This window comes from Castor canadensis, chromosome 1 (genome assembly GCF_047511655.1).
Source record: "Castor canadensis chromosome 1, mCasCan1.hap1v2, whole genome shotgun sequence".
In the NCBI taxonomy this organism is placed as follows: Eukaryota; Metazoa; Chordata; class Mammalia; order Rodentia; family Castoridae; genus Castor; species Castor canadensis.
In genome coordinates, this window is record NC_133386.1 from 146,014,698 (window position 1) to 146,035,784 (window position 21,087).

Below are 21,087 nucleotides of genomic sequence, written 5' to 3' on the forward strand. Positions count from 1 at the left end.
TATTAAAGTAAATTTTGCATTGCACTTGCCAATTTATCATAAAACACTATGGCCTAAGGCACCTAGATTGAGAATTTATCCAACTGAAGTCTTGGGAAGATTCCATGGGCTGTATTCTTGTGTGGATAAAAGCATTAACCTCTTTTTAATTTGCAAATAGCTTTTGAAGAAAAATTCTCGAAACAGTCAAAACAAGCCTTTATTGTAGTAGATTTTATTTTATTTCCTGCTTTAGTCCAGCTCCTTTTATTGCAAAGGTGCATGCAAGTTAGCTTGAGTCACTCTCACTCTGCTGAATTAAATAACTCCTGTCTTCTATTAGATCATGTTTCAAAGAAGAAAGTCTGTTGCTGCATATCTAAATGCCTCTAGAATCCATTTATGTAGATAAATGTGCATGCCCCGTATTCAAATTCACTAAAAACAAATAATAAAAAAGCAAAACAACCAAACAATCCCCCAGAAGCAAATAAAACATATTTGTGAACTAACCCTAAAGATCATTAGTTTTTGCTGAGTGGAACAAAACATTAAGAGAAGTATAACCAAAGTGAAATGATGTGTTTACTACAAAAGAGGAGATTGGAGGTATGCATGTAGGTGTAAGTACAGGAGAACGTGAATATGCTCTGTGTGTGTGTGTGTGTGTGTGTACACACGCTATGCATGCAAACACCCAGAAGTTGCTGCATTCCCAAGGCCAGCAACACTGTAGATGTGTGCACAGTTTAATTACTCCTGTGCATTCCCAGGGAGAGTCCATGCCCAGGGGTCCAGAAAGGCCTATATACACAGCACTTCTTTTGTTTATCATCTGACAACCTTGTTGTTCATGAGGTTACCCGTAGTCTCATTACTACCAACACTAACAAAAAGTCCCCAAATCATGCCAACTAGTAACATTTGGCTCTGGTTGGTAAGAAATTCATTTATTATCTCTTACTCATCTATTCATAAATTTGACAGATTCACATTGAGTTCCAGATAGATGTTGGCCTTGTGCCAGGCATTAGAGATGGAATATTGTATAGGATAATTTCCTTGTCCTCAAAAAGCTTATAGCCAGTGCTGAGCACGGGGGCTCATGCTATAATTCCACCACACTCAGGAGGCTGAGTTACGAGGATCACAAGTTTCAGGCCAGCTTGGGCTACACAGCAAGATCCTATCTAAAAAAAAAAAAGTTTACAGCCAGATGGAGAAACCATCTAGGGAAAAGAGAATAACAGCCGGAGTGATGACTGCTCTGTTGGAGAGATATATAGGGTATCACAGAAGCACAAGAAAGGGCAGTCGTTAAGTAGAGAGGGTCAGAGTTGCCATGGAGATTGAGGGACCATGGAACCTGGAAAATAACCCAACAGCTGAGTTTTAATCATGAAAATAACTAATTAAATGGAGAATAGAGTTAAGGACATTTCAAACATGAGGCAACACAAAAGTGTAATAGGGTTCAGAATGTTTGTTCAGTAGAGATGAGGTGGAGGAGAATGTTGTGGAAAGGAGACAAAAAGAACCAAAGAAGAGCTGAGTCACTTTGTGCTAATGTAGTTCATCCTTGCCAGCTGAGGGGGATGAGAATAATGTGAATAATAGCAGTTAACGTTTATTGAGCCGTATCATATACTAGAAATCTTTGAGCATCTTATGTATCTTATTGACTGTTATCATGTAATTCTGACCAACAATATCATGAGGAAACTAAGATTTGGAGAGGATAAGTAATTTGCCCAAGATCACACAGCTAAAGATGGCAGGGCTGAGATTCAAACTGAGGCAGGCTGACTCCTACACGTGCAAACCTCTCCCAGCATGCTGCCCTGCTGAGTAGTGATCAACATGGAAGCATCAGCACTCAGACAGAGGTTTTAGAAAGGTCATTCTGGCCACAGGGTACAGAATAGAACAGCAGCAGGGGAAGTTAAAGGGACACAGGAAGGAGTTTATGTTATTACCTGAAATAGTTTATTAGAAAGTGAAGGAAACTAGGGTCAGGCATAATGGTTCACATCTGTAATACCAGCTACTCAGAAGGTGGAGATTGGGAGGATTGCATTTCAAGGCCAACCCTGGTAAAAAGTTAGTGAGATCCCTCTCTTAACAAATAATCTAGGTATTGTGGTAGGCATTGTAAGTCCTGATGCAGGGAAATCAAAGTCCCAGGCCAGCTCAGAGAAAAAAAAACTTGAGACTCTGAAAAATAACCTAAAGTAAAAAAGGGTTGTAGGTATGGCTCAAGTGATAGAACACTTGCCTAGCAAGAAGGTGGCCCTGAGCTTAAAATCCCAGTACTATCAAAAAATAAAAGTAGAGGCAACCATTTGCTTAGAATTTCACTAAGCTCTTTTACTTGTTATCTTGTCCAATGCCTGCAATGACCCTGCTAGATAGACATTATTACAACCTTCCTTTCAGATGAAGAAGCTGTGCTTCAGAGTTTCACACAGCCCCATCTTCCCCCACATTTCTGCTAAGTCCAGGAATCTATACAACCCCCAGACATGCTGGCTCCATCTCTACCTCCATGTCTCTCACCACCCTCCATTCCCATCCCACATTAGTTGTTACCACAATAATGTCACCTAACAAAGCATTCCTAAACTTAGTAGGTTATAACAATAACTGTTTATTATTTCTCAGAAATCTGCAGGGTGACTGGGCAGTTCTGTTGATTAGGGACAGGTCTGGCTCACTTGTGCATCTCCAATCCACAGCACACCATCCAGGGATGGCTATTTGAGGAGGCCCTCAGCTAGAATGACATGGTTCACCTTCATGTGGCCTTTGATCTTCCAGGAAGCTGACCTGGGCTCATCTTAGGATGGAGGTAGATGTCTGAGAGAGAAGCAAACAAAGCCCTTATGGACTTAGCCTATTCATTTTTACCATGTCCTTTTTTGGGGGAGGGCAGGGTTTGAACTCAGGGCTTTACACTTACAAAGCAAGTGCTTTACCACTTGAGTCATACTTCCAGTCCATTTTTCTCTGGTTATTTTGGAGATGGAGTTTGCAAACTATTTGCCTGGACTAGCTTCAAACTTCAGTCCTCAATCCTCCCAATCTTAGCCTCTTAAGTAGCTAGGATTGTAAGTGAGAACTACCAGAACCCAGCTACCACATTCTTTTGAATAGAGAAAATTCCAACTCTGGCTCCAGGCACATTCTTCCACTATAACCTCTAATCGCATCTATATCAGGCTTTTGGTCTTGAGGCTCATGGAAACAGGCGGAAAGAAGCAGCCATCGAGATTAGTTTTTTAAGCATGCAAATTGCAGGCACTGGTGTGACTGATGGTTTCGAGGAGGTGAAACAGAAGAAACAGTAAAAAGGCCGCTATTACAAAATAGAGGGCAAGCAGGCCCCAGACCATCACACTGTGAGAAAGGATGAAGAAAACATGATGAAGTGAGGTTTATTTCACAGGAAGAATCCACTGGAAAACAACAAAATAACTTTGTTTTCTAACCAGGCAGATAGGCGAATGGAAGTACCACAGCTAGAAATTGAGAACATTTTTAACCATTCCTTTTCAGCTTGAGAAGAAACTTATTTTAAAAAATAAAAAGAAAGAAACAGGTAGGCAGGTGCTAGCAGCTCATGCCTGTAATCCTACGTACTTGTGAGGCTGAGGCCAAGCCCAGGAAAAAGTTAACAAGATCCCATTTCAAACAATACCTGGGCAGGGTGGTGTGCACCTGTTATCAAAGCAATGGTGAGAAGCACACAATAGGAAAATCATGGTCCAGGCCAGCCTGGGCAAAAAGTGAGACCTTCTCTCCAAAAACACCACAAAAAAGGGGCTGGTGGTGTAGCTCAAGCGTAGAGTGCTCACTTAGCAAGCACAAAGCCCTGAGTTCAAACCCTAGTCCCAGAAACAAACAAACAAATGACAACAACAAAAAACCTAGCACAGTCTTTAAACAAGAAATAAGTGAAAACGAGAGGTTTGTAAGTATAATCTTGGAATACTCGAGATGTTGCAACAGTCAGATAATTGATTCAAAATAGAAGCTGTTTGATCAGAACTCCCCCAGTGACCTAGTCATTTCCATGTTTTGCTCCACAAGTGTTGACCATACTGGATGCTGTAGGGCAGTAGTTCTCAAACTTTCACTCTCAGAAACTCCTTATAGTCTTAAGACTTATTCAGAGCCCCAAAGAGGTTTTGTTGAGGCTGATTATAAATATTTACCTTTGCTACATTCATAATAAAAATGGAGAAATCCTAATATTTACCAGATGCTACTCCAGAACAGAACATGCAGTAGTGAATAAAAGAGATGACAAAGCTCTGAATCTCAGGGAGTTTACATTCTACTGAGGTAGCAAAAAATAAATATGTCAGATATTTAAAAATAAATTTATGTCAGAAGAATATAACAGGCACTATAGAGAAAAATGAATTAAGGTAAGGAGGTTATGAAGAGCTGGCTTCCACCAAACGGGGGCATTGGAAAGAAGCCGTGTGTGTTGGTTCCAGCTGTTCAGACCCCATGGTGAAAGCAGGCTGGGTTCATGTTCACATCTTACACATCTTCCCAGCACTCAGACACTCTCCTTCTGTCCTCTACTTGATGCTATTGGGCAACTTACAGCCGTACAAGTAAAGAGCCATTGATTGAGTCTGTTTTCTTTCTCATAATCTACTGCTAATCACCAATAAAGCTGTCAGAGCTTAGCTCTCGGTGCCTTGGTATATTCTAAATTTAGTAACCTAGAAAATTTAGGAAGCTAGAAAAGTCTATAATATGGATTTACTGAAGGGTTCTAAGTGAATCACCAAAACCAACATATAGAACTTTTATTGTATGCCAGGTCCTGTTCAAGTCCTAACCCTGGATTCACAGATCTGCACACCTTCCAAATCATACTGTGATTATTACTGTGATCAATAAATATTTCAGATAAGCTAGCCTTCTGTTTTCCCGCCATCCCCTTCAGTGCATGCACTGAAGCTCCCAGACAGTGAAATAGCACCTGGTAATTTATTTGATTTCCAAGTTGGCATAATACAAGTGAGTTGAGATTACAAATTTGGACACTGACAAATACTGTGTGATCTGAATTTAATTGGTTCCTGATTATGGAAAGTAAGCAGAGTCTGCATAGTGAGGGAGGTATGTATTATGTTCCAAGCACTGAGGATAAAAAAAAAATTAAAAAACTAAAACAAAATAACCCCAAACAAACACCTCAAAGGCGTAGCCTTTGTCCAAAGTATATTTAAGGAACTGAATAAGCAACTCTAATTCAGTTGTCTTGAGAGTAGGGCTGAGAAGAGTGCTTTGGACACTTAAAAAGGAGCAACTAACTGCTCTATAAAAGAGAGTTTTGTTTTGAAACACAAGAAAGTGTACTGCAATTAGCAAGGGTGATTGAAGGAAAATAAGGGCAAAATCTAAAACTTGCAGAAGGTCGTGGTAAGTTCAGTGATGCAGAGACCAATGCAGTGTGGTGGGGAAATAAGAGAGGAAGATAGATTAAGGACCTTACATGCTATGCTGAGATCTGTGAAACTTATTCTAGGGGGAAGCCTGTGACCTGAATTTCTAGAATAATTGCATCCAATTATGCTATTACATTGGCAATTTTATGGTGACATCATGAAATTTCATAATTGACTTTTAGTCTGAAAGCCATCATCTTTGTCATCCCAGTGCCTAATATCCTGTCATTTGATAGGTATTGATAAATGTTTACTGAAGTGAATATAAATTAGGTGGTTGAAAAAGTCAAGTTTTATAATAGAGTTTCAAAATGCAGTCAAAATGCTCAAGACCTTTGGAAAATTCTCTTCTTTTTAATGGATTCCTCACTCTTACCAAGAAAAACATATTTTCCTTCCTTCCTTCCTTTCTTTTTTTTCTTTCTCTGTTGGTATCTCATGAATTCTGTCTGGCTTCCTCAACTTTGAGTCTGGCTCCCTTAATCTAATCAGTTAACTAAGACCTGACCTCTATTTTTTTTTTTAACCATTTCTTGATCCATGCCAATCTTTCCATGCTTATCTCTATCTGAAGATCTCTCATCTGGAATATACTTACAAACTCATTGCCTGGGTTCCCTTTGTTCACCCCCTCATTCTCTACCATCTGGACCAATATTTCTAATACTCAATTAAGTCAGTCCCCTAGAGAGGGAAAAGTCTCACCAGGTCCAGAGAGTGTTGTTATTAAATTAAATAAGGGTGAAAGTATTTTTGAAAGATTCAAGTAAGTGATATTTGTGTTCGAATTCACTGTGAGGCCTTGGGCCAAATTCTACCCTAATTGCTTGTCTGCAATTCTGCCTGAGGGAAAAACCACAGATTTTTCATTCTCTGGTTTGCAGGCGGAACCTTGTATGACATTTTCTGTTAAATAATTTGCATCTTGGCTGGACTCAGAAGTTTTAAATTTATTATTTCCAATCCTTCCTCAGCCTTTTCCTCCTGCTAATTATCTCTTCTTAAGAGATATGCAGTGGGTAGTTAACTTACCCTTTTGCTGGAACACTGGAAATGTACTCTTCCTAAACTCCAAAAGAAGAAAAAATTTAAAACATTACAGAGGATCAGCCCTGAAGAAAGCATAGGTAGCATCCAGCCTAAACTCCTTGTTTTATGAGTGGTAGAATTAAGGGTGAATTGACAATGGCACTTTTAAGGGGACAGAGAAGGTCAGAGACCAAGTCCAGAGCACTCAGGTCTCTCACTCCCAGTCCTGGGTTCCACCTACAAAAGAAGGTGTAGAAAAAGCAGAGAAAGGACATAGAAAAATTGTTTCTTTTCCTCCAGAGCTCTGTTTCCCTGATAAAAATCATATATTACCACTCTCTTGTTATTTCTTCAAGGGCTCTGCACTAAAAACAAGGCATAGAAGAAGGAAGAATCTATATGTTTATTTCTTCTGTATTTTTAATGAATATTTTCTTATGGATGAGACATTTGTGCCTTGTTCTTAGACATACTTCCTACATAGCTGGGCTGCATGCCTATTAGCCTTCCTCCCTGGAAGGAGGGATGGTCAAGCTGGGGGCTGCCTGGCCAAGGCAGATACCCTGTTTCCCTTGGGAAACACTCATCCTTCTCTGAGTATGCTAGAACACTCTACTCTCCAGCCCTTCCCACTACACACACATAACCACTGTGCCCCAGAGGCTAGCTAGAAGTGTCCTGACCGGCCTGCCTCCCAGCTCAGCCTGAGCTCAGAGGACCCTTTCCCCACCACTTAATTGCAAGTAACTTATGAAAACCTTAATTTTCTTCACTTGGAAAAGAGGAATTAAAATACCTGCCACTGAAACTTATTGTAAGAGTTGCATAAATTGCTGGGGAATGTGGTTCAGTGGTAGAATGCTTGACTAGCTTTCATGAGGACCTGGGTTCCATCCCCAGCACTGTAAAAAAAAATTACACAAGTTAATATAAATAAAGTGTCTAGTACAGTACCAAATATATTCTATGCATTTGTCATATTTTTACAAGTTATCTTAAACTTTAATATTACTTCCCTTTGGCAATAAATGGAAATGATAAAAATATCCAGTGTCTGGAGGAATTGACAATTAATGCTACGTCTGATAGTTGGGAACTTATATTTGTCAAATATTTATTAACTTCTCTAGCTCTTTTGTATGCTTCTTAAGAGAAAATAGCTTCTGGGTTTCTCTAATAACCCATGGATTTTTTTTTCCCTCATAAAAATCTTCTATGGTCATCTCAGGGCTTAACATCTCCCGCATTCATCCTCTGTGATCAGCAGAGGATCTGGGAAGAGCAGAAACTTCACATCAGACAGGTTCAGCTCATGGAACTGAAAAAGGTCTCCTGGTCCCAAGCAGAGATGGGGCCCTGGTAAAAAGGGCAACTCATTTACCCTCTTCACACTACATCCTGTAGTCCCTAGTAGATCACCATGGTAGAGGATCCTTCTGCTAGCTGCTCTTGCAATGTACAAGGTTCCTGGGTGCCTTCCCCAGGGTTATGGCTTCCTGTTACAGGTCACTGTGGACTTAGAGGCCATACAAGAAAGCAGACCCTTAGGACTCTGAAGCATGTCAGTAGGGGATATGGTGACCACTTGTCCCCCCAAGTCTGGCCCTGTCCACAGTATAAGCCAGGAAAGGCCTCTGTGCCTCTGGGAGCAGGCATGAACACTAAAAGACCAACTTCCTGGGACTTGGCTGTCCCCAGTTAAGTTTGCTCTCCACCCCACTTCTTCCATGTATTCCCTTTGTGAAAACCTTGGGTCAGAGTTTTTAATGAAATAATGGATTTGAAATATCTTAAAAGCTTTGAAGTACTTTACAAATGGTTATTCACTTAAGATAGGTCTGCAGTCAGAACTTAGAATGTGCGATACTATTTAGATCCTAGAAAAAGACCTGCTTTTTCTAGCTGTTTTCTTTATTCATTGAACATATATTTACTGAACCATTAAGGCCCTGAGTTAGGCATTAGAGGACAATGCTAAACACAAATAAAAAGACCTTGTTCTTCTGTTGGGGAAATGGACAATGAACTTAAATAAAACATAAAATAATTAACAGTATAATAAGTGATCTCAAGGAAATAAGGTGCTGTACTAGATGATTATTGGCTGGACATATTGATAGAATATGCACAAGAAACCCTTTAAGGAAATTATATTGAAAGTGAAACTTACTGAGTGAATAGGAGCCCACTGTGCAAAGATCAAGAGAAAGAGTGCTTCAGGAACGGGAATTCCAAATGCAAGAGCCTGGAAGCAGAAACAAACTTGACATGCTTGAGCAATATAAAGATAGACAATGTAATCACAACACAGTAGACAAGAGGAGAAAGGTAAAGGATAAAGTCCCAGTGACCAGCAAGCACCATGTTATGTAGACCTTTTAGGCCAAAATACGGGATTGGGGATGTTATTTCAAGTATGATGAGAAAAGAGTTTGACAATCGGTCATGTCATTTGTGTTTTTAAACATATCACTTCTACTGCTTTGTAGATAATATACTTACAACAGCAAAGCAACAGTAAAATCAGGGAGACAAATCAGATACTTTTGTAGTGATCTAGGCAAGAAATGATGAATCCTGGAGTGTAGGGGAAGAGGAAGGATAGAAAGTGAAATTAACATTTTAGAATTTTAATTTAAGTGTGAAATCATAATTTAAAGGTAAATTTTACCAAAAAGACTTGCTGACAGTGGGAGATGGAAGGGAAGAAAACAAGGGTGCCTTCTAGGTAAGAGACTTTGTTGATGGCTCTTGCCTGAAATGGGAAAAGATAGGGAGGAAGAGAGTTTGGGAGAAAAAAAGAGTGCAAATTCTGCTTTGGACAGGTCACTGAGTAAGCAGTTAGATAAATGAGTTTGGGACTAAGTAGACATTTATATAGGGGCTGAAAATGCAAATTTAGAAGCCATCATTATTTAGAATTTACATGGTATTCAGAATCATGAGACAGAATGAGATGATTTTAGGAAGTGAGTGTAGATCGAGAAAATGAGAGATCTGAAGACAGACTACTTAATTAAAGGTAGGAGATGAGAAGGAACTGGCAGTGGACACTAAGAAAAAAATATCCAGAAAAATGTAAGGACAAACAGTATTCCAGAATCAAGAGAAGAGTTTCTAGAGGAGGTAGCAATCAAATAATACAATTTTGTCCAGATGGTAATTAAGATAAAGACTGAGAATTGACTTCTGGATTTGGCAATGTGAAGGTTGTTGATGACCTTGACAGGAGCTGATTCTTTCGAGTGGGCTAGGTAGTTTAGTGGAGAATGGAAACCAGATTAATGTAGTTTAGAGGATAACTGGAGGTGAAGAAACTCTCCTTTCAGGGAGTTTTGTTATAAAGTGGAATAGATAATGGAGCCACCCTAGGATGGATTATTTTACAGCCTCTTTGGTTACTGAAGTGAATGATTCAGTAGGGAGGGAGTGACTATTAAGGCAGAAGAGAGGAGATAATTTCAGGCAAGAAACCCTTAAGTAGATGAGAGGGGTGCAAAGAGCCACTACAAAAGAAAAGGGAGCAGGAAGGAAGATAGAGAACGCAGGTTTGGTGCAGTTGGATGGTAGATTTTGTGGTCAGAAAAGGAACGTTCATTCATTCATTCATTCATTCAGCAATTTCTGAACTACTGTGTGCTTGATCTATTCTAGGGACAAGACATAGCAGCAGTAAATGGAACAAACAATGCAAAGCTTGTGCTTTCATGAATTTTTACATTCTGTTGAGGGGAGTCAAGCAATAAATATGCTAATAGGCAAATGTATACTAAGTTGGAAGGTAATAAGCACAATGGAAGATAATAGGTCAAGGATTTACAAAGAGCTGGAGAAGAGGAGTGAATTTTTATTGGGTAATGAGCAAAGTACTTTATGACAAAGGAACATTTGAGAACAGAGGTAAAGAACATGAGGAACCTAAAGGACATTAGCTGAAGTAGCGGAACAGAGCGAACAAGGAGAAGACTTGTAGGAGACGGGAAGACAGGCAGGCCAAACATCTTACAGACAGCACTAGAGGTGAAGACTCCAGCATTACTCAGAGTGTTAGGGGAAACTACTAGAAGGGTTTGAGGAGACATATTACATGATCTGACTTACATTTTTAAGGCATTCCTTTGAGTGCTGTGGGACTGGATTATGGGAGGCAAGAATGTGAGTGCAGATCACACATAGGAGACTACTGCAGTAATCCAGGCAGGAAATGATGTAGTTCTCTTCCAATTACTCTTATTTTCTCAATGATGTAAGAAGCAAAATCTTCAAATGAGAGCGAGCAGAGCATGATAGAGGCTTGAGGAGAGAGTAGAGGTATGATAAAAGAAATATGATAGGAGTATTGCTTAAACAGCTGACTATGGTGAGCAGCTTGCCAATAGGCTTACTAATCTCAGAACCTCTGGGATCTGTTAGCTGTGCACTGCTCTTCCTTGTGTCATTTTTCTACTGTCATCCTGTTTCTTGTTTTCTGACTCCAGATAGGTTTGAGAGCTCTAACATGACAGCCTGCTAGCACATCCAGCTTTTTATACCAAAGCCTTTAGAAGAATTTGAGAGAGGCCCTAAGAGTTCTCAGTTCTTATGTAGAGACTACTCTCTATGTCATTGAGGGAGGCCTGCAGAGTTCCCTGCTCCTATTAATACCATATTCTCCTGCCTGCGATGTAAATCACAGCAGGATTTGAGGGAAACCCAGGGATTCCTTAGGTTCTATATTAGTCACTTTTGCATAGCTGTGGCCAAAATACCTGAGATGAACAACTTATAGGGAGGAACGATTTATTTCGGCTCATGGATTCAGAGGTTTCAGCTCATGGTTGCTTGGCCCTATGTACTTAGGTAGAACATCACAGTGGTGGAAGCTTGTGACGAGGAGGTTCTTCAACTTGTGGCAGGTAGAAAGCAGAGAGAGGCAGGAAGGACCTAGGGACAAGATACCTCCAAGAATCTACCCCCAGTGACTTACTTCCTCTAACTATGTACTACCTTCTAAAGTTTCCAGAACTTCCCAAAATAGTGCTTCAATACTTGGCACTATTGTGGGGCGGGGGGAGGCTTGTAAGCTAAATATACTGTAGATAGTGAAAAGAATTGAATTATGTAGCTTCAAACCTATGTAATCTCACGATGTCAGCTCCAAGTGCTTTTGAAGTGACAGGGTCTCTGACACAGCAAATGGCTGTTTATATTCTGAAGTGAATAAAATGCTGACTCTTAAAAACTAGACAACAATTCTCTTAGTAAAGACCAGTTTATTAATTTATTTTTTGATTCACTGAATCATATCATAACTTGTGATTCATCTATGTGTAAAAACTGTTGTAAACAGTATGGACATAAGCAATCTGTGAGAATAAGGAGGTAAAAGAATACACTTGGATTATTACTGGGATTTAAACACCCTTTATCTCAAGAAAATGAAGCGCAAGCCTATGTTCCATTTTTGTTGTAGGATTTTCTCAAGGAAACTCTTCTTTTAAGAACCATCATTTCTAGAGCATCATCAATATCGAAATACATTACATCTGTGCAGGTAGAGGATATAACAATATGTACTGAAAACTATTGAATAATAGGGGGTAGGGGAGAAAAGGTAAGGGAGAGTAACAGAGGGGATTGAAGTGACCAAAGTAAAATATATTCACAGCTGGGACACATCAAGAAACCCATTTGAACATTGACTTTGGAATTAAAAATGAAAACAAGGCTATAAAATAGGTAGGGACAGTGGGAGGTGGTAGCACAAATGGAGATGAAGGTGAGGGAATATGGTCGATGGGCTTTGTATACCTATATGAAATAGAATGATGAAACCTCTTGAAACTGCTTTAAATGGGGTGGGGAGGGGGTTGGAGGGAGATGGCAGGGGCAAACTAACCAACGTACAATGTAAGGCTATTCCGAATTGTCACAATGAATCCCTTCTGTACAAATAATATATACTAATAAAAATGAAAAAAAAGACTTCCCGACTGGTATGAGAGCTGGGAGGAAACAAAATTTTCCAGCCATGGTGAGTCTTCCAGAAAGTAGATATCTCATGATTATAAAATAACCTCTTTTTTCTTCTGTTTGACCAGGCTGTGACAACATGCTGGTGGGTATAAAGTCCCTGAAAATAGTGAAGAAGACTATGGACACAGATGGCTCTTGGATGAAAGACACTGGCAGTAACTCCACAAAAGTATATTTCCTAATTGGACCCAGAAACAACATTGTTTGGGAATTTGCAAACATGCGGGCATTCGTGGAGGACAGCACCAAGCCAGCCCCCCGGAAACTAATCCTTCCACTTTCCTGGCAGGGATCAGGCCAAGCCATCTACAAAGGTTTTCTATTTTTTCACAACCAAGGGACTTCTAATGAGATAATCAAATATAATCTACAGAAGAAGATTGTGGAAGACCGAATGCTGCTCCCAGGAGGAGCAGGCCGAGCTCTGGTTTACCAGCACTCCCCATCCACTTACATTGACCTGGCTGTGGATGAGCATGGACTCTGGGCTATACACTCAGGGGCAGGCATACAAGGGCATTTGGTTCTCACAAAAATCGAGCCTGGCACATTGGGAGTGGAGCACTCATGGGATACACCATGTAGTAGCCAGGATGCTGAAGCCTCATTCCTCTTGTGCGGGGTTCTCTACGTGGTCTACAGTTCTGGTGGCCAGGGCCCTCATCGCATCACATGTGTCTATGATCCACTGGGCACTATTAGGGAGGAAGACCTACCCAACTTGTTCTTCCCCAGGAGGCCAAGAAGTCACTCCATGATCCATTACAACCCCAGAGATAAGCAGCTCTATGCCTGGAATGAAGGAAACCAGATCATTTACAAACTCCAGACAAAGAGAAAGCAGCCTCTGCAGTAACAAACTGCAGTCAGGAGAGAGTTACTGTGGCTTTGGTAACTGCTTTCTGGGGCACTGAGGCCACAACCCCTTTACAGTGTAGCATCCCTCTAGTCACAAACAAGAATAGGGTCTACAAGTGGGAATACAAATGTCACTACTTTACATATCATACAAGAGCTTAGATGAGGGTCTATTATTCAGGAATTTTCAACACCATCCATTCCTCATCCAAACTTACTGGTCTTTAAGGCCTCCCATATTTTGATCCAGCTTATGCCCAGCCTTTTCTTTTCTGCTCTCCATCATTTGCTGTAACTCTACCCCTCCTCCCAACAAGTAGACTCATGCCACCTGCTGATACTCACTGGTCCCTTCTCTTGGGGCCTTTGCTTAGGCTCTTACAAATATTCTTTAATTTTTTCACTGTCTACTTAAGTACTATTTCATAGGTTTAATCTTTATTTTCCCTAGTCATGCCCTTTCCCCAAGATAGGTGGATATAGTAATAGAGTAAAAACATTAACATTTGAATATGGCTTTCTAGTTGCAAAGTATTTGCACATTACTTCTCTTCTCACCATTGTGAGATATGTACAAGTTTCTACTCGTGTTAATCTGGGGATAGAGTTTAGGTGAGCCATTCAAAGTAGCAGAACTATAAAATGAAAGAGCTAGAAAATACTACAAATTTCAGTCTTTCCATTGTCCAAAGAAGCATCAGATATGTATTTTTGTTCATCCAGCCTTTTATAACCAATGTGTTCATCAGTTCACCCTAAAAATAACAGTCTGATCTTTAGCTAGTTTTCATGTCTACACAAGACATTCCTATAGGTTTTTCAAAAGCTTCTTTCCTCAGAAACCCAACCTAAAGCTGAGGGCTCCACCTCTGGTCTCTTCTTGTCTTACTGCCATCTGCTTCTCTCTTCTTACTTTAAATACAATAAAAGTGAGATTAAGCAAATAACCTCATCAAGTTATATTTGCTTTCATACCCTCAGTTTAAGAGCTTTCAGGGAGTGCTGCCTGTGCTGAGTTTACTGTGAACAATCCCCACCCCCCCATCCAGAGGCCCTTGGTAAATATTCTGGAATCTGGATGGAAGCCAGATAGCAGAGAAGCAACACTGCCCCAGCAGGCGTGCTGTGTGGCACAGAGGGCAGTGTGCCACTTGAGAGGGACTTCTTCAAAGTATCTCCCATGTGTGTCCAATTCAGCTGAGTTTGGATCACAAGTGCAGGCTGCAGTGCCAGTCTGTGTCATGTGCTGAGGCCTCTGTCTTTCCAGGTTGATCACATGAGAGGGCTTGCTTTGTGTGCTTGCAGCTGTTTCCCTGTCTTTGCCAAGTCCAGATCAGAACCATAGGCAGTGAAGAGAGATTTTTCCTCTCATAGTATCTGAGTAGATCTCTGGCCGAATGGAATTAACTCAACCCATGGAGACTGTGTAATTATCTATAGTTATAATGGAATGGCATGGAGAATCCAAATCTTTTGTGGAATGAAGCAGGGATAAATGAATGAATGTGCTAGTATTCCTTGGGCCTGGGGTCATTACCTGCTCCATGAGTAAAGTCACGTTACCTCCATCAATGGAAGATGGAGTGGAATTATCAACAGCAGTGAGTTCTGCACATTTGATTCCTTTGGAGGCAAGAGAAGAATTTGTCTGTAATGTGCTGTGTGGTTTCCATCTGGGGGATATGCTTGGATTTGGCAGTTCTGCAGGGGACACCTGCCCCTAGCCACTCACCCTGGTACCTTGAATTCCTACAGCTAGAATTCCTCTTTTAGGTCATTGCATTTTCTCCAGGAGTCCCCTATGAACTGCCACTTTGCTGGATAGCATGCAGGCTTGGGAATACCTTCTTGGGTATCTTTCACGTGAACTTTTCAGCTCTGGGGTCTCTTGTATTTAAGTGAGAATTGATGTCTCATCAATCCTAATGATTATTAAATTTTGTTGCACATAAAAATCACCCAGGCTACACCTGTATCCCATTAAATCAGATCTTCTAGGGGTAGGACCTAGATATTAGCATTTTTAAAACCCCTTCCCCGAACATGGCTTCAAAGTGTAAATAAACTTGAGAACCAATTACATAGAACATTAAAAAAAAAAACCCTAATTGAATATTTCTAAGAACAGGCTAGCATTTGGAGTGGGGGGCAGTTAGGTTAAGGGCAGTGGTTCCCCTGGAGCAGCACTTGTGGGATTTGGAAACACCCATGAACTCGTGTGAACTGTGGTAGGCTCTGTCTTCAAAAGCCTCTCTGCTGCTATTTTAAGGAAGTAAAAGTGAACTGAAGGCTGTCCTGCTGAAACACAACTCTTTGTGGGCCCCAACCTTCCTCTGCTGGCTTTGTCTCTGCTCTGCTGGTCAGGCTTCTGCAGTGATCACATATTTCCTGTTTGCCAGGGTGGCTTATGTTCTGTAATTTCACAATACCGAGGCAAATTTGGTCTGGAAAAAAAGATGTGTCCCATGGAGTTTTTCAACACTATCCTGTAGATAACTGGAGGCCAGGTCTGTAGTAACTCCTGCCAGAGTTGACTACACCAGAGTTCCTGGTGTCACTGCCATTTGAGGCCCATGGGTGTTTTAACTGGCTGAACTGAGCAGCTGATCCTTGGCAACCACCTGGTGATACAGCCTCAAGCCACACACCGTGGGTAGGTACTGGATTCGGTCTGCATGGTCCAGTCCTCCTGTGGTCAGACATCACCAAAGCTTTTCTTAGATGTATACAGTACCTGACCTTGGTGCTGGGCACAGGAAATGCTCTCTGTCTTCTGCTATTCACAACAGCTGGCGCCAGAGCTGTACTTCACCGTCAACCACTAGAGGGACCCCCACAGGAGGTCGCGGGGTTCCCACGCAGCCGGACCTAGGTGCCAGGGGAGCTTTCCAAACCAGGGGTGAACTGGGCTTGGCTCAGACAGGGAATGAAGCTGCCCTCAGGCCAATCTCAATCTCCATGGGATCGCACGTGGACCGGGGAGTCGGACGGCTCACGGATTGCTTTTCTGGGTATGCCTCTTATCTACATTTTCGTTGCTTCTTTCTCTTTTCGCAGTTCTCCGGAAAAAAGTTCTTTGCTTCCTTTGCTTTTCATCTTCCAGCGTCTCTTGCTAAGAAGAGGACGGGTTGCAGAAGCCCAGCACACGCAGGGCACCAAGTCGCGCAGGGACTTTGCTCCCTGGCATCACTACGGCCGGAAGGGACGGGGTGGAACTTGCAGGTCAGGCTCCGCGAGGGGCGCGGTCTGTCTGGAGGGGCGGAGTTGGGGCGGGCAAGCCGAGTACGGGGCGGGGCTGAGCAGGCAGGTCTCTGGGGAACAGGAACGGTGGCACACGTGTCCCAATGGTGCCCAAGAGGGAGGAGGAGTGACAGAGGGGCGGTCCCAGTGGAAGGTCCCAGCGGTACGAGAGCGACACTTTGGGACAAGCCTCCCGCAGGGTCCCCGCCTCCGTCACGTGCACGTTGTACTCGGCCGCTGCCGGTCGGTCCGCTGGTTGGTCCGGCAGTTGGTTGGTGGGCCAGTGGCCTGTTGCTGGGTTCTCGGCTCTCATGATCGAAGGTGGGAGGGACACGGGGAGCGGCCCGCACACCTGAGCTACCGGGAGAGAAGCCGCGGCTCCGCATCCAGGTCAGTGGGCTTCCCCTCGACCCTCGGGCTCGCCCCTGTCTGGCCTGGGAATTTTGACATGGTCATTGCCTGGGGAACTGAGAGCTTCCTCCCATCCCCCTTCTCTTCCCCCCTCCCCCCGCCTCCGGCTCCAAGAACAACATGAGACAAGAGGGTTAGTGCCTCTTTAGGCCCTAGAACGTGACCCAGGCGCGAGGATGAGAACCCTTATACACGGGGTGTAACTCCGGTAGCTTTACTTCAAGATCTTCACCCCACTCTGCCCGGAGTCCGCGGACAGCCCACGCTCCTACAGGTGCCAGAATGGCCCTAGAGGTGCTGGGATAGTGAGTTATGTCAGTTCTGCGATGATATGTTGGAGCTCCGCTCAGCCCCTGGGAACAGCAACGTTAACCAGAGAGCCCAAGTGGTATGGAAATTTAGGACTGCTCGCTCAGGCAAATGGGTTCCACAGAGCCTGGGTCCAGATACAATGTCTTGTCTAGGAGCATTTCTATAGTGTAACTGCAAAAGTGCAACATACTTTCCAAAGGCTCAAGCAGCAGAAGACTGCGGGATGGGTATGGTCCGATTTATTTAAAAGTGGGTCTTTCTTCCCGCAAAACATCCTGACTCCAGAGCTGAGGTTTTTCTTCAAATGAAAATAGGATTATTTATTTCAATACTAGAACTTTCAAGATTTGGATAAGATTGAAAAAAGCATTCTAACTAGTACAAAACCAATTATATTTTTCTTTTAGAACATCTGGATATTTGGTGTAGATTCACCTCACTTTTCTTATTTTGGACTGTTTCCTGTCTTTCTCTTCATCTTTCTCCTTCTTCCACCCTTCCTTAATTGATTGTAATACAGAACTGACATTTTTGTAATTTTATGGTGTATTTTTTTACATTAAATGCTCAACTATAGAAAGGTAGTTGACCATTGACTTAATCATCTTAAATCTCAGATTATTGGTGGTATGTGGAAAACACAAAATGTTATCTGATTTAGAAATGATTTCTCTCTTGTGACTGAGAGAGGCAGCCCACTTGTATGCTTGTATTTTGTGTACATTTATATTAAATGACTTTGAAGTGAGAGATAAGGGACATTGGTGAGTTTTTCACTATTGCATTCATTTGGAATTTAATTTGTGGGGTGTGTGTGTGTGTGTGTGTGAATGCTGGGGATTGAATTCTTGGCCTTGTTCATGTTAAATGCTGTTTCACTGTGCCTACACCCTCACTGCTTATCTAACATATTTTAATTATTAGTGGTATACTTTGAGATTTGGTGATGTGCCACTCATTAGATTTTTGCTACTGGAGAGACATGCTGAACGCCATGATCTCTACTGGGGTAGCTAAGGCAGATGTGCTATGATTTTAGGACTTAAGTGGAATGAAATAAGTGAAAATAAAGACATAGGAACAAAGTTGTGGCAATTCTTATTTTTCATCTATACAGGAAGTATCTGGAATAATTTCAAAAGGACTGATGTATGTGAGGGACCTCTTAGAGTTTCTCCTGGATTTCAGATTTCTCTCAGCAGTGGAGGGTAGAGGTGACCTGGGCTGTAAGAGCTGCATAGGAAGGCAAGCTCAGACTAGCCTTAAGACACTGACTAGTGGTCAACCTTGGTTCCTATCATGGAAGGTGGACAAAAAACTAGTGACAGGATGGAACACGGTTCCTGCTAACCCTCAAGGCCAGTTGCAGAAGTCTGGACTTTGAAGACATGGGAGTCAATATCAGGTATTAAGAAGGGGACTGACTTCAGGTTCTTTGAGCTTCTCAAAGTCAGAGATTTTAACCCTTGACAACTTCCAGAGAAAATCTAGTAAAATATTTGTGGAATGAGTGGTCAGAGGATTTTAAAGCACTGTTTCTCAAACTTTACCAAGCCTGAGAATCACCTGAAAAGATACCTCCTTCAAATGCAGATTCTGACTTAGTAGGTCAGGGGTGGGACCTGGCATTCTGCATTTCTAACTTGTTCCAGGGAAAGTGCTTATCACCTCCCTATCTGTAGCAAGAATTTAGATTAGTAGTATGCAAACTGGCTAGGCTTCAGAATTGCCTAGGGAGCATTGCAACTACTTAGATTAAGTAGGTCTGAGATGATTTTACAAAAGTCCCCCAGGTGATTCTGATAAAATGTCAGGTGGGGAAGGCTGGTGATTCTGACAGTGCTAGGGGAGCAGCGTCCATAGGAAAAAGACAATGGGTTGGGGAGGCCTGTTAGGGGACTGGAAAGCCAATCTAAAAGCCCTTTTTTGGGGTCTGAGAGAGTGGTAAAGTGAAGTTATGGAGAAGAGACCTTGGGAAAATGGAATACATAGGGCAGGATCTTGGAGTGAGTCAGTCATTTGACTGGTTGGGTAGAATAATACATGAGGAGAGAGGACCAATTTAGGGAGATTTTGAGTTTGGACACAAGGAATGGTGTGCCCTTAAAATGTTAATGTTTGTAAAGTTTTTTTTTTTTTTCCTGCAATACATATCTGTTCAGGATGCTGTCTTGTTTAAAGTCCTATTCTGGATACCCTAATGCAAAATATGAGAAAGAAGCATGATATAGACATAGCAAATAAGTCATCTAAACATTTATTAAGCTCCACAGATTGTGTACCCTCATGCAAGATGTGGTCTCTCAGTCAGCATTTGGTGTGGGCACAACTAGGCTGAAACTCTTGGCAGCTTTGTTTTTCCTGAGTCACTATTTTTCCTGCTTCCTCCTTCCTCAAGAGGGGTGCCACTTCTCTTAGCCTGTATGTTTCCTAGCATCCTTCTTTCATTTTCAATGCTTCATGGCATCTATGTGTCACTTCCACCCCTCCTTTTTTTTTAAATAGAATCTAAGGAAGGCGATCTGTATCCTTTGCCCTTCCTTCCTTCCTTCCTTCCTTCCTTCCTTCCTTCCTTCCTTCCTTCCTTCCTTCCTTCCTTCCTCTCTCTCTGTCTATCTCTCTCTCTGGTGGTACTGGAGTTTGAAGGCAGGACCTCGCATTTGCTAGGTAAGGCCTCTTCCAGTTGAGTCACACCCCCAGGCCTTTTTTACTTTATTTTCTGCCTGATGCTGGCCTCAGACTATCATCCTCCTACCTAAGCCACCCTTATAGCTAGAATTGCAGGCATGCCCCACCTTGCCAAGTCCCTATAGAGCCTTAAAGCCAGGTCTGTTGGACCATGTGAATCTCACTAGGCCCATTCTTATCTCTGACATCTGGTAAACCATCTTCTAGGAATTGCTGGCCTACAGCTGAGTTTTAGGAGTTCTAGGGAGCTTTGTCTTCAATAAATTTTTGATTTCTATTGGTCTTAAGATCATTAGTTTGGTGTTTCTTGGTAGTTCTTGTTTTCATTTCCTCCTGTGTCTCTGTTACATACAAACATACACACTGAGAGCTGAACATTCATTGTGCTCAGGTTTTAATCATCTCTGTATTCCACTGTAGTGATCTTGGCTTTTATAACACATCTGTAGACACAGGATAGGATTACCTCTCCAGATAGGATAAAGTGTAACATTTTTGTGGCATTTAAGGCTGTGTAGAGGCTGGTCCTAATTTAGCTCTCCAGCTGCATCTCCAATGTTCCCAAAACTAAGGAACTCAACAATTTCTTTTCTTTGGTGCCTTGCTACCTTTCCACACACTATTTCCTCTTTCTGGAAATACCTGTTGTCTCTGATCTGCAACATAGATGAGCTCTTATTTGTCCTTTACATGCAGAGTGAACTCTTGAAACCCCCTTACCCCTCTCATGTCGTTTTTACTCTTTTCTCCTAATATTATGTACATATTGCAGTAAATGTAGATTGCTGTTGTGCTCCTTAACCACTGTAGTTTACATGTCTCTATCCACGCTCTGATCTGCTTTATAGCTGCATTAGCTCTTGTGTGTGTCTCCACACTTGGCAGGTGTTGGCAGGACTTTGTGGTACATGCAAGTCTTGATCTGGCTAACTTCATGATGTTTACCCCGATGAAGAGGAACAGGGACAGGTTATTTTGTGTGAGAGATGAGGAAGGAACAGGAGCAGAAACTGAAAGATAGGGAGGAAGGAGAGGCACAAGGAGGAGTGGGCCCACAAGGCTAGAGTCATGAGTAGGGTGGGGGCAC

General features: G+C 42.1%; 1 protein-coding gene across 9 annotated transcripts in view; it reads left to right on the plus strand.

The window, feature by feature from the left end:
• The window catches only part of Olfml1 (olfactomedin like 1), a 168,076-nt gene that overhangs the window by 8,636 nt on the left and 138,353 nt on the right, over window positions 1–21,087 (plus strand). For 3 of the 9 annotated variants that reach the window (XM_074084893.1, XM_074084871.1, XM_020184418.2), the window contains exon 2: window positions 16,407–16,571. The exons of 1 other annotated variant lie outside the window; for it this stretch is intronic. In XM_074084893.1, coding sequence (XP_073940994.1) covers window positions 16,407–16,571 — 165 coding nt within the window. Of the gene's footprint in view, window positions 1–12,556; window positions 16,361–16,406; window positions 16,572–16,650; window positions 16,980–21,087 lie in introns of those variants that run through there. 5 more of the 9 variants (XM_074084883.1, XM_074084879.1, XM_074084876.1 and 2 more) reach the window with 4 other exon arrangements.